Source organism: Lepidochelys olivacea, assembly GCF_965140295.1.
Source record: "Lepidochelys olivacea isolate rLepOli2 genome assembly, chromosome: 1".
NCBI classification, from domain to species: domain Eukaryota; kingdom Metazoa; phylum Chordata; order Testudines; family Cheloniidae; genus Lepidochelys; species Lepidochelys olivacea.
The window spans coordinates 209,424,291-209,438,132 of record NC_140411.1 but is presented as its reverse complement, the minus strand read 5'-3'; the positions used below and the strand labels follow the sequence as shown (position 1 = coordinate 209,438,132).

The 13,842-nt window shown below is 42.1% G+C and overlaps 1 protein-coding gene across 1 annotated transcript in view; it reads left to right on the top strand.

Annotated features, from left to right (window-relative positions):
* Positions 1-12,745, top strand: part of USF3 (upstream transcription factor family member 3) — a 98,789-nt gene extending 86,044 nt beyond the window's left edge. Inside the window, exon 7 of the mRNA XM_084609988.1 lies at positions 3,280-12,745. Coding sequence (XP_084466114.1) covers positions 3,280-9,737 — 6,458 coding nt within the window. The 3' untranslated portion in view covers positions 9,738-12,745. The remainder of the gene's footprint in view (positions 1-3,279) is intronic.
* The last annotated feature ends 1,097 nt before the right edge of the window (positions 12,746-13,842 follow it).

Genomic DNA, 13,842 nt, shown 5'->3' with positions numbered 1-13,842 from the left:
AGTGGAAAAAGCTAATGTACTCAGTGCTTTTTTTGCCTCTGTTTTCACGAGCAAGGTCAGCTCCCAGACTACTGCACTGGGTAACACAGTATGGGGAGGAGGTGACCAGCCCTCTGGGGAGAAAGAAATGGTTCAGGCCTATTTAGAAAATAGATGAGCACAAGTCCATGGGGCTGGATGCGCTGCATCCGAGGGTGCTAAATGAATTGGCGGATGTGATTTACAGAGCCATTACTCATTATCTTTGAAAACTCATGGCTATCAAGTGAGGTCCCGGATGACTGAAAAAAAGGCTAATGTAGTACCAATCTTTAAAAAAGGAAAGAAGGAGGATTCGCGGAACTGCAGGCCAGTCAGCCTCACCTCAGTCCCTGGAAAAATCATAGAGCAGGTCCTCAAGGAATCCATTTTGAAGCACTTAGAGGAAAGGAAAGTGATCAGGAACAGTCAGCATGGATTCACCAAGGGCAAGTCATGCCTGAGTAACCTAATTGCCTTCTATGATGAGATAACTGGCTCTGTGGATGAGGGGAAATCTGTGGACGTGTTATTCCTTGACTTTAGCAAAGCTTTTGATACGGTCTCCCACAGTATTCTTGCCAGCAAGTTAAAGAAGTATGGGCTGGATAGAAAGTTGGCTAGATTGTCGGGCTCAATGGATAGTAATCAATGGTTCCATGTCTAGTTGGCAGCCGGCATGAAGCGGAGTGCCCCAAGGGTCAGTCCTGGGGCCAGTTTTGTTCAATATCTTCATTAATGATCTGGAGGGTGGCATGGATTGCATCCTCAGCAAGTCTGCATATGACACTAAAGTGGGAGGAGTGGTAGATACGCTGGAGGGTAGGGGTGGGACCTAGACAAATTAGACAATTGGGCCAAAAGAAATCAGATGAGGTTCAACAAGGACAAGTGCAGAGTCCTGCACTTAGGACGGAAGAATCCCATGCACTGCTACAGACTAGGGACTGAGTGGTAAGGCAGCAGTTCTGCAGAAAAGGACCTAGGGGTTATGGTGGACAAGAAGCTGGATATGAGTCAACAGTGTGCCCTTATTGCCAAGAAGGCTAACAGCATTTTGGGCTGTATAAGTAGGAGCATTGCCAGCAGATTAAGGAACATGATCATTCCCCTCTATTCGGCATTGGTGAGGTCTCATCTGGAGTACTGTGTCCAGTTTTGGGCCTCACGCTACAGGAAGGATGTGGAAAAATTCCAGCGGAGGGCAACAAAAATTATTAGGGCGCTGGAGCACATGACTTATGAGGAGAGGCTGAGGGAACTGGGATTATTTAGTCTGCAGAAGAGAAGAATGAGGGGGGATTTGATAGCTGCTTTCAACTACCTGAAAGGGGATTCCAAAGAGGATGGATCTAGACTGTTCTCAGTGATTGCTGATGACAGAACAAGGAGTAATGGTCTCAAATTGCAGTGTGGGTGGTTTAGGTTGAATATTAGGAAAAACTATTTCAGTGGGAGGGTGGTGAAGCACTGGAATGGGTTACCTAGGGAGGTGATGGTGGAATTTCCTTCCTTAGAGGATGTAAGGTCAGGCTTGACAAAGCTCTGGCTGGGATGATTTAGTTGGGGATTGGTCCTGCTTTGAGCAGGGTTTGGACTAGATGACCTCCTGAAGTCCCTTCCAACCCTGATATTCTATGATTCTTAGTGATTAAAGGATTAGAAAACATGCCTTACAATGATAGATTCAAAGAGCTCAATCTATTTAGTTTAACAAAAAGGTTAAGGGATGACTTCATTTACAGTCTATAAGCACCTGCCTAGGGAACAAATTATTTGAAAATGGGTTCTTCAGTCTAGTAGAGAGAGTTTTTTATAACATGATCCAATGGCTGGAAGTTGAAGCTAGACAAATTCAGAAGGGAAATAAGATGTAAATTTTTAATAGTGAGTATAATTAACTGTTGGAACAATTTACCAAGGTTTGTCATGGATTCTCCATCACTGGAAATATTTAAATCAAGATTGGATGTTTTTCTAAAGAATATGCTCTAGGAAAATTTTGGGAGAAGTTCTATAGCCTGTGTTATACAAGAGATCAAACTAGATCAGGGGTCAGCAACCTTTCAGAAGTGGTGTGCCGAGTCTTCATTTATTCACTCTAATTTAAGGTTTTGCGTGCCAGTAACACATTGTAAAGTTTTTAGAAGTCTCTTTCTACAAGTCTATAATATATAACTAAACTGTTGTATGTAAAGTAAATAAGGTTTTTAAAATGTTTAAGAAGCTTCATTTAAAATTAAGTTAAAATGCAGAGCCCCCCAGACCGGTGGCCAGGACCCAGGCAGTGTGAGTGCCACTGAAAATCAGCTCACGTGCCACAGGTTGCCGACTCCTGGACTAGATGATCACAATGGTCCCTTCTGGCCTTGGAATCTATGAAAAACCTCTCACAAATTTCAGAATTAAGTGATCTCATTATAAACATGGGGGGGGGTCCTTCCTATGGGACTACTCTGGGGCTGCTGCCTCTCTACTCAAGTATCTTGAAAGTTAATAGCATGGTTTTTGGGATCCCCCCAAAAATCATGTTAAAATATTTTGCTTTCGAGAGGAACCTTCTTAAAAGTAAGCACTATAAAACAGCAACAGGTACCATTGAGCTATTCTTTTACTGTAATTTGTTGTGGTCTATGATTCTGTTTGTCCCTACAGACTGTGCTTTTAAATGGCTAATTTTAACTTGAAATATAGTCAATTTTAAAAATGAGTTAAAATTAATTTTAGATATCACACCTGTCCCTCGGTCCATTGCAAAAATATTTTCTTGCCCCTTTCTGTGTAAATACTACAGTGGGTTTAATAAAATGTAAAAATGAACTGGGAAGCCAAGAGAATACCAATGCAGTTTGCAATATAAATGCATTACAGGTGTTTGGCCACAGAGAAAAGACAAATTAATGTGCCAATGATTTTTTCATTTGTTACAGAATTTCATCAATTGTCCTAAACTTCCAGTATGATTTAGTCCACTAACAGATGGCCTAGATGGAAAAACAAATGTCTCTGTCTATTACAGTGATTGAGTGCTCTGGTGTGACATTGCTAAACTGAGCAGGAAGGTGATAGGGTGCCATACTGTAAAAGAGACTTGGTCGTACTTAGAAGCCCTTATAAGTACGGGTTTTAGAGACAGCATGTCATATTAAGAGTTTATTACAGTGACACTTAGAGTCTATTTCCCAAATCACATGATGACAATAATAATTTCTGGCATTTTTAATGACACCACTGTAAAGTTGTATTCTCACTGTTTTGCAGCTGAAGAGATAAAAAAGCTCCGGAAACAGTTGGATGAACTCCAGAAGGAAAATGGGCGATACATAGAACTACTGAAAGCAAATGACATTTGCCTGTATGATGATCCCACAATTCACTGGAAAGGGAATCTCAAAAGTGCAAAGGTCTCTGTTGTTATTCCTAGCGATCAGGTTCAAAAGAACATCATTGTCTATTCGAATGGGAGTCAGCCTGGTGGAAATAACCAGGGGGCATCTGTCCAGGGAATAACTTTTAATGTTGGTCATAACTTACAAAAACAAACAGCCAATGTTGTACCAGTTCAGAGAACTTGCAACCTAGTGACTCCTGTGACCATTTCTGGTGTTTACCCCACAGAAAACAAGCCATGGTCTCAGACCACAGTTTCTCCATTGGCGTCCAGTCAACCAGTTCCTGCTGAGACTGTGCTTGAACTTTCCACCTCAGAGAATGAGCAGGATATGCTTACCCCTGCTACTGCAAGCTCACAGAATGCTTGTCAGTCTGGGACAGAACAGGAATTACAGTGTTCCTCAAGTAGCACACCACAGAATGATCAAAATGTCCCCAAAATTAAAAATGGACAAGAATGCACCAAGTTGATGAAAAAAACAATCATGCATGGCATCAGCATTCCTTCTAACACCACCATAGAGGCCTCTCAAGTTCAACAGGTGAATGTGACCTCTTCAAGCTTACAGGATCCTAGAAGTGAATTTCAAGAAAGCTTTGTCGTTTCAGCAACTGATACCACTTGTACCCCATCTGTGAGACTCTCCATTGTGGATAGCCTCCCTTCAGTAAACATCCTCAAAACTACAGACTTATTAAGTAGTGCTGGGGTCCCTGTGACTTCTGCAATAGAAACTGTTAAGGCTGTTACAGCAATAAGCACACTGCCTGCTGGTCCATTAGACAACTGTTGGTCTTTTTCAGGCTCTTCAGGTGTTGGCACTTCTGATTTGAAAAACATGAGTAGCCTTACACGGATCCCTTCAGCTGGAATCACACAAACCACATGGACTACTTTGCAACTAGCAGGAAACACTGTTCAGCCATTAACCCAGACACCGTCCAGTGTTATGACTGCATTGTTAAACGAGCCAGTTAATGGTGCTGGTACCATATCTTCCACCCATAACAGACATTTGGCTCCAAGCATCAGTTTGAATACTTCTGTGCCTGGAGATGGGCAGGCAGCTGAACAAAATGTTGTTACCTTGCCCTCTTGCCCATCTGTACCTATGCAGCCATTAATCACTCAACCACAGGTTAAAACCCAGCCTGCTGGAAACATCTTTCCATTGAATTCAGCTATGCAGGTAATTCAGATGGCTCAGACAATTGGGTCAGCTGTTACTGCAGTACCAGCTAATCAGAATGTCATAATTCTCCAGCCTCCTAACACCACTCCATGTCCACCAGTGGTGAGAGCTGAAGTCCCCAGCCAAACCGTTAGTCAACAGATTGTAATTATACAAGCAGCTAATCAGAATTCTCTTCCTCTCCTCTCTGCCCAGCCCCCTGGTTCTCTCAGAGTTCCTGTGAATGGAGCCAGTCCAATAGCAAGCTCTAACAGCTCTGTGCAAAATGCCTCTGCTCCACAAACTTTTGGAGGGAAACATCTTGTCCATATATTACCAAGACCACCTTCTTTACCATCTTCTAGCGCTACACAAACTTTTTCAGTTACAATGTCAAATCAACAACAGCCTCAGACTATTTCTTTAAATGGACAGCTGTTTGCATTGCAACCTATGATGTCCTCGTCTGGAGCTTCAAATCAAGCCCCTATGCAAATTATTCAACCTACCACTAGCGAAGATCCGAATACCAATGTTGCCCTCAATACATTTGGTGCTTTAGCTAACCTCAATCAGAGTATATCACAAATGGCTGGGCAAAGCTGTTTACAGCTGTCCCTTAGTCAGCCTACTAATCCAACAACTGCCAGCAGCCAGATTGCCCCAATTAACTGTGTTTCATTACCAACTTCTGCAGCATCTTCCATAGCTACTGAAAGTTCAACAGTGTTATCCAGTGCTTCTAATTCTATAAACATTTCTCCAAAAAAAGCTTCTGCTGGTTTGCCATCAAACATAAAATCAAAAAGGACAAACAAAAAGACAAGTACTAAAAAACATTTAGCAGCCAACAGCAAAGCATCATGTCCAGCGAATCCTTGCAGAGAAGCAGGGAAGCTTGATTGCACTAATGTGGAAGCTACAGCAGAGCATTCAGATGGTGAACGACTCATTGAAAACATTCCTGTAGTATCACAAGCCTTAGCTGTATCACAAGCAAACAGCGTGGCAGCACCAACTGATGTAAGCATTTCTGACTGTCAATCCAAAGAGACTCTGAGTTCTGAACAGATGGTGAGTTTACCAGAGCTGAGTTCAACAGAGGTACCAAGTTCATCACCGCTAGAATCTGTGATGTCAGAACAGTTTGTACTGGTTCCATCAAGTTCCAAAGATTCCACTGCTCTTCTGCAAACATCTCGGAATAACCCGTTACCCAACTCTGTGTTGCCAGAATCTTCCAAATCATTTGTGACCACCAGCATCTCAATGTCCTCTGCCACTGAAGCACACGTGACAATTTCTCAGGTTTCTGGGGCATTAGCTCCACAAAACAGTGCAACGACAGACCATGCTTCTGAGGCAGAAAGCATTTCAGAGACCTGCAGTGTTGGGCAAGAGTCATCAATTGTGATGCAAACCACAGACTTGTTAGAGGGACAAGGTCTAACCAGAATGCTGTCTGACCTTACTAAAGAAAGAACAGCGATGCTAAAACCCTCTTTTTCGCTTCAGGTGGAACACTCTGATTTCCCCCCAGAAAACTCTAAAACAATAAAATCAAATGTTGATTTGCCTGAGAAGCAGGAACTTTTGTTAATGAACACTGAAGGTGACACTCTCACGCAACATCATTCCTGCATTTCCGATCAAGAGGTTGTTAGTGGTTCTCTTATTGCTAGCAGGCAGGCGGACTCTCCAATGTCAACTAGCTCTGGGAGCAGTCGTGGCTTCTCAGTTGCATCCATGTTGCCAGACACATCTAGGGAAGATGTAACCAGCAGCACATCAACAAATACATGTAACAGTTGCACTTTTTCAGAGCAAACTGACATTGTAGCTCTTGCAGCAAGAGCTATTTTTGACCAAGAGAACCTTGAAAAAAGTGGAGGGGGGATACAAGTTAATTTAAGGGATGCTGCCTCTAAATCTTCTGAAGTTGCACCTTTGGAAAGGGAGCAGCAGCCTTTTAAACCACAAACAGGTAAAGCTAACGTAGGACAGTTGGAAGCAGCACCAAACAAATTCCAAGCTCAGGATCCAGTGCAAACAAATGTTGATAGACCAGTGGAAAAACCCAGCTGTTCTGTAGGAGTGGAAACATCAAATACTGTACAGATATCAACTTCCCAATCACCAAATGTAACCAGTTTAAGTGTAAATAATCTCATACATCAAAGTCGCATCATCCACCCCCTTGTAAGTTGCTCAGGTTTATCCCAGCCTTCAGAGCAAGCCACTGTTCCTGCCACAGAGATTCGGTCCATATCATCTAGTTCCTATGTCAATCAGTCTCCAGGATCAGCTATGATGACTGAATATGTTCAAGATCAACTGAGTGCTATTAGGGCAAACACCATGCAGGCTCCACAGATGCAGGAACCCCACTTAAAGCAGCAAAACCATGAAAGTCGCAAAGACTCTGCTAAACGTGCTGTCCAAGAGGACCTTCTGCTTTCTACAGCAAAGAGGCAGAAGCAGTGTCAGACAACACCTGTCAGGCTTGAAGGTGTGGCATTGACGAACCGAACACCAGACAGTATTGCTGACCAAACTCAAATGTTGGTTAGTCAGATCCCTCCTAATTCATCCAATCCAGTTGTGTCAGTGAGCAATCAAGGGCACACAGATGGTCTTAACAGATTATTCCCATCCAACAACAACTTTGTGACCTCTGCTTTGAGGCAAACTGAAGTTCAGTGCAGTTCTCAGCCATCCATTTCAGAGCAGCAAGGTCAGACAGGAGGTCAGCATCTGCAACCTATACAGCATGTACCTGCTCAAGGCGTATCTCATCTTCATAGTAACCACCCATACTTAAAACAACAGCAGGCTGGACAGTTAAGAGATAGGCATCACTTATATCAGCTACAGCACCATGTTCCTCATGCAGAGAGCTCAGTCCATTCTCAATCCCACAGTGTCCACCAACAAAGAGCAATACAGCAAGAGGTGCAAATGCAAAAGAAACGAAGCCTTGTCCAGGGAACCCAAGCGAGTCAACTTTCTTTACAGCAGAAGCATCATGGAAATGATCAAACTCGGCAAAAAAGTGGGCAGCCTCATCCCCACCACCAGCAAATACAGCAGCAGATGCAGCAGCACTTTGGAGCTTCCCAGCCTGAAAAAAACTGTGAAAACCCTTCAACAAGCAGAAACCATCATAACCATCCTCAGAACCATCTAAATCAAGATATTATGCATCATCAGCAACAGGATGTTGGCAACAGACAGCAAGGCTCAGGGGTTTCATCCGAACATGTATCTGGACATAATCAGATGCAGAGACTTCTGACCGCCAGGGGCTTGGAGCAACAAATGGTGTCCCAGCCAAGTATTGTAACCAGGCCATCAGATATGACCTGTGCCCCACATAGACAAGAAAGAAACAGAGTTTCTAGTTACTCTGCAGAGGCACTTATTGGGAAGACGCCTTCTAATTCAGAACAGAGAATAGGGATATCCCTTCAGGGCTCTCGGGTTCCAGACCAGCTTGAAATGAGAAGTTACCTAGATGTTTCTAGGAATAAAGGTTTGGTAATTCATAACATGCAGAGTCGTATATCTGTAGACCATGCGGTTGGCCCAGAAGTTCAACGGCTTTCTGATTGTCAGACATTCAAACCAAATGGGGCCAGCCAACAGCCAACAGGCAATTTTGATGTACAGGCCTCAAGAAATAGTGAAATTGGTAACTCTGTATCATCCCTCAGGGGCATGCAATCACAAGCTTTTCGAATTAGTCAAAATACTGGGCCACCCATAGAGAGACAAAAGAGATTGCCCTATCAACCGGTTCGGGGTATTCCAACAGGAAATGCTCTTCCGCCAAGGGACAATGAAAATACATGCCACCAAAGTTTTATGCAGAGTTTACTTGCCCCTCATCTTGGAGATCAGGTTAGTGGAAGCCAAAGATCAATTTCAGAACATCAGAGGAATACGCAGTGCAGTGCATCCTCCACAATTGAATATAATTGTCCCCCAGCACGAGAGAGCGTCCACATTCGAAGAGATGGTGAAGGTCAGAATAGAGAAAGTTGTGACATGTCTATGGGTACAATTAATACTAGGAATAGTTCTTTAAATATTCCTTTTTCAAGTTCTTCTTCCTCAGGAGATATTCAAGGTCGAAACACAAGCCCAAATATTTCTGTACAGAAGTCCAATCCCATGAGAATGACTGACAGTCATGGAACCAAGAGCCACATGAATACACCTGTTTCTAGCAACATGCATGGAGTTGTCCGGCCAGCTCTCCCACACCCTGCTATCTCTCATGGGAATGCTGAGCAAGGGCAACCATCTGTTCGTCAGCCAAATTCTTCAGTTACTCAGCGATCAAGACATCCTCTACAGGATAATAGTGGTTCTAAAATCCGCCAGCCTGAAAGGAATCGATCTGGAAATCAAAGACATGGAAATGTATTTGACCCTAGTCTGCCCCATCTTCCCCTGTCTACTGGTGGCAGTATGATCCTTGGGCGCCAGCAATCTACGATAGAAAAAAGAGGCAGCATTGTCCGTTTTATGTCTGATGGCCCTCAAGTGTCTAATGATAATGCAGCCCCTGACCAGCATGCTTTGTCTCAAAATTTTGGATTCCCATTTATTCCAGAGGGAAGTATGAATCCACCAATAAATGCCAATACTTCTTTCATTCCACCAGTTACTCAGCCCAGTGCCACTCGAACACCAGCCCTAATCCCAGTAGATCCTCAAAATACACTGCCATCTTTCTATCCGCCTTATTCTCCTGCTCATCCTACTCTTTCCAATGACATTTCTATCCCTTACTTTCCCAATCAAATGTTTCCTAATCCAAGCACAGAAAAGCCCAGTAGCGGAGGTTTAAACAATCGATTTGGATCCATTTTATCTCCTCCCAGACCAGTTGGTTTTGCTCAGCCAAGTTTTCCTCTTCTCCCAGATATGCCGCCAATGCACATGACCAATACGTCACACTTATCCAATTTTAACTTGACATCTTTGTTTCCAGAAATAGCCACAGCTCTTCCTCCAGATGGTTCAGCAATGTCACCTTTGCTTTCAATAGCAAACACGTCAGCTTCAGACTCTTCCAAGCAGTCCTCAAACCGACCTGCCCACAACATAAGCCATATTCTAGGTCATGATTGTAGTTCAGCTGTATGAAAATTGATAGATTGACGGTTTAGTCTGAAGGGTTATGTTTATATTAAAAAAAAAAAGGCATCCTTGAAGAGACCATTCATAGCATCACTGTTTGTCTAAAAGTATGTATATATGTGGGTACTTCTGTATTTATATACATACTGTATATCCACCCACTTACTGACTTTAAAGCACCAGTGCCTATAGCAATTCTTATCATTAACAGTAAGAATGCAACATCTAGAGCTATACAAATATTGAATGTTGATTTTACAGCATTCAAAAATCTGATCGTTCCAGAATAACTGACTCTTTCAGCTCTTGGATCTAAAGTACCAAGTAAAAGATTAGCCTTGTGGGAGATGAGACTGGAGGAAATAAGTGCTTGAGTTTTTATTTTAATTCTTTGTTAATTAACTTGTCCAGAAGATAAAGTGAACTGTTTAGAATTTGGGGTTTTTTGTAAAGTATCTTAAAGAGCCTCGCACATACCTGGTCTTTAAGTCAAATTGGTATCAAGCCAGTTTTAGTTGATAGAGACTTTGGCTTTTTGTCTGTTAAAGCTTGTGACATACATACTAATTAAGGCAGAGTTAATCAGGTAAAAATTTGTGTGTATGTTTCCAGGGTCAGCTTCTGAGCAGCAGTAAAACATTTATGTTATTTTAAAACATTCAGTTTCCCTTAAAACTTGATTTGCTGTCACTTTCTGTGGAGAAGAATTTTATTCAGATTTGTATTTGGAATGGCATCAGTTCCTGCTGAACTGTGTATAGAGTTTTTAATATAATTTATTACCCCTTTTAGTGTAATCAACATAGACATAGCCGTCATGTTTTTTGTCATCTGTCAGTTGTTTGTCTGCTGCAAGTTACATCAAGGTATCTTACCTATACCTTGTTTAGCACTTTCTTTATGAGTCTTTTGTTTTTTTTCTTGTAATCCATGTCTTTGAATCTATGTCCGCTTTTTTCAATTCTTTGGATTAAGGACCCTTCCTGTAATTCACAGCAAATGAGCGAACTGCTATGCCTACATGGAACCCCACTGAAGGTAATAGGGCTCCCTGTGGACACAGCAATCTGCGCACTCACTGTCAATGGCAGGATCAAGGCCCAATTTAATATTAATACTTTGCACTTAAATAGCACCTTTTAGCTAACCCAGTGTGATTGTGGGTGGGGCAGAGAGATGAATGTGTCAATGCCTAAACACACAGCATATTGGGAAGTTCTTTCTGATTTGTGGGGGAGGGCGAGAGGGACAGATGTTGACTGATCTTCTTTTGATTTTTTTTTAATATTTGCAAGAGAATTGTACACTGTTTGGTCCCATTTCATTAAGTGAAAATGAGGACAGACCTAGGTAAGTGGTATTTATTTAGTGACTACTGCAACATAATTATCTTGAAGGAAGGCAGAAGTCTTTTTTTGTATTCATCCAAAACCATCACTCCAGACGTTTCGTATTTTTGCTTCCACCAGCCCTCCTATCCCTGTTTCCCTAAACTCTAGGATCAAGCTGGCGCCACAATGAGGGGTAACAGCCAGAGTTTCTCTGAGGCATCCTTCCTGTGCAGACCAGGTGCAGGCAAAATGCTTCAAGCAGCACTAGGTGTACTGAGCTGTATAGTGCTCTATAGGCCTTCTCCTGAAAGCTGCAGCATGATCTCCTGTGTTTGCTGCCAAATGCTTGAGGGATGGGGGAGGCCAGGCCACACCTCGTTGTGGCTATGAACTATCACAGCCTAGCCCATTCTCATTTGTGGATCTGCTTAAAAAAAGGAGTCTCCTTGTTCACCCCCAGCTGTGGCCCCATATGGATGAAGCCAGTTTTGTTGGTAGACTGAGGATCTGATTCTCATATATAGTAGTCCTCTTTGCGCTGCTCTGGCAGAGTAAAGGAGTCTTAAAGAGGGCACAAATGCAAGGAGACCTTAGTGTATATGAGAATCAGGCCCTGTGTCTATAATCTGTTCTGAGGGTGATTTCATTGGTAACGCTATATATGGCCTGGTATGAATGGCTGTGCTTCAGCCTCCAAAGTAAAGAGAAATGGTTCTGTCTCAAACTGGGAATCCCATTCTAATTCAAATGGGAAGTATCTTGAGGGCACTGAACGTATTTGGTGCTTCAAGTTTCAGTGTTTGTCAGAAACAACGAATGAAATAAAAATTGCAAAAGTTTATTTATTACAAAGTAAACATGTTTTTGCTCCATTTTCAGGTTACACTGAAAGGTAGAACCTATGAGAGGTCAGTGCCACAGCCTGAGGCAACTGGTTTATGCAGTATGATAGGGGTAGGAATTGCCACCAGTTTCAGCTTTGAGGCTAACCGGACATCCTAAGGGCTTTATGAGGTTCAGCTAATCACTGTTTGTCTGGAGTTTTCAAATACTGTAATGTCCCATGCCCTGCCTTATGCCTTGGAACAAGTTCCATAATGTTGAACAGTGTCATTGACCTGCCTCATGAAGTCAGGAGAACTGAGACCGCTTATGTCAGCATTTATACCTGTGAAAAGTGAGTGTAAAACACAGCCATGCCGATGTGGTAGTATTTTGCACTCACAAATGTAAGTGGCTACACAAGAGACAAAGTAGTGGAGGATTGGGTCACGTTCATAAAATGAGATTAATTTTTTTTTTTAAGTTCCTAGGTGTTGCTTTATTCCCACTCCTCATTCCAGGCATTCATATAGAACAGCTTCACGTTGCAGTTTCCACACTACAAAGTCTCAATTGCTTCATGAGGCCTCTGAAAGTTGAAGTGAATGTGTGAAATTAGTAAGGCAAATTCATCATTCATATAACTCTGTTGACTTCACTGAAGTTATACCAGGGTTAAATTAGGTCCTGTGTTTTTTTTCAGGGGATGCAGGGCAATCTTTTCGCTTGTTGTGTATGTTATTCTGAATGGATGTAAACTAATAGCATAGTAATTTTATAAATAACCTAAACTCCCCGCACTCCCCCCTGCCCACCTACAAAGAATGTAGAAAAGAGTGGCCCCATTTCATATGACAACAATAGTCTAAGTATAAATACAGGTGTCTTTAGTGACATAAGACCCTGTAACTTTGCAGGAACCACACATTGCTGATGCACATGGCTCAAAAGTAATTATCAAGTAACCTATACTCTTTAGAGAACGTAATCCTGCAGTACAGTTACAGAGCACAGTAGTTCCTATGTAATCACAGAAACAATGAGGAGTCTGGTGGCACCTTAAAGACTAACGGATTTATTTGGGCATAAGCTTTCGTGGGTAAAAAACCCATTTCTTCAGATGCATGGAGTGAAAATTACAGATGCAGGCATAAATATACTGACACACGAAGAGATTCCCTAAAGAGTATAGGTTACTTGATAATTACTTTTGAGCCGTGTGCATCAGCAATGTGTGGTTCCTGCAAAGTTACAGGGTCTTTATGTCACTAAAGACACCTGTATTCATACTTAGACTATTGTTGTCATATGAAATGGGGCCACTCTTATCTAAAGAGATATTTTAACTTATCCTGCTGACATTTATCACATTAAAGTTGGTATATTGATGGTTTGTGTGAGATCAGAATTGGCTGACTGCTGAGAAAAGAAAAGAAGCATAAAAACAAACTAGAAAGCTTGATAATGGACCCTCTCCTTCTGAAAGAGCCATGTTGAATATCTCTTGGCCATTCTGTTGCACTCCATCCTTTTTCTGAAAAAGGGGTCAATGTTTGGCAGCTTAATCAGTCTGAATGGATGCATGATGATGACGACTTGTTTGTCTGAAAGATTGACTGTTCCCCTGAAACAGCTTTTTCCGGATTTCCCTCTTAAAGGGCTCATCATTTTCTACCTGGAGAAATGGCCCTGCACTTGCTTTCCTAACAGCAACCTCCCAGTGACCAGATAGATTGTTACAAAACATACATTCCTTATGGGTGCCTGAATTAAGGATTTACTGCCCACCTCACCTACTTTAAGGTGGTAATCTAGAACTAAATAAATCTATCTACTTTTTCCTCTCCATGGTCCTCTTCTGTTTTTGTTTTTAAATTATCCACAGGAACAGCAGTCAAAAGTCAAATTGCAGAGAGCCACATTCTGCTCTTATTTAATCCAAATTTACAGCAACGTAA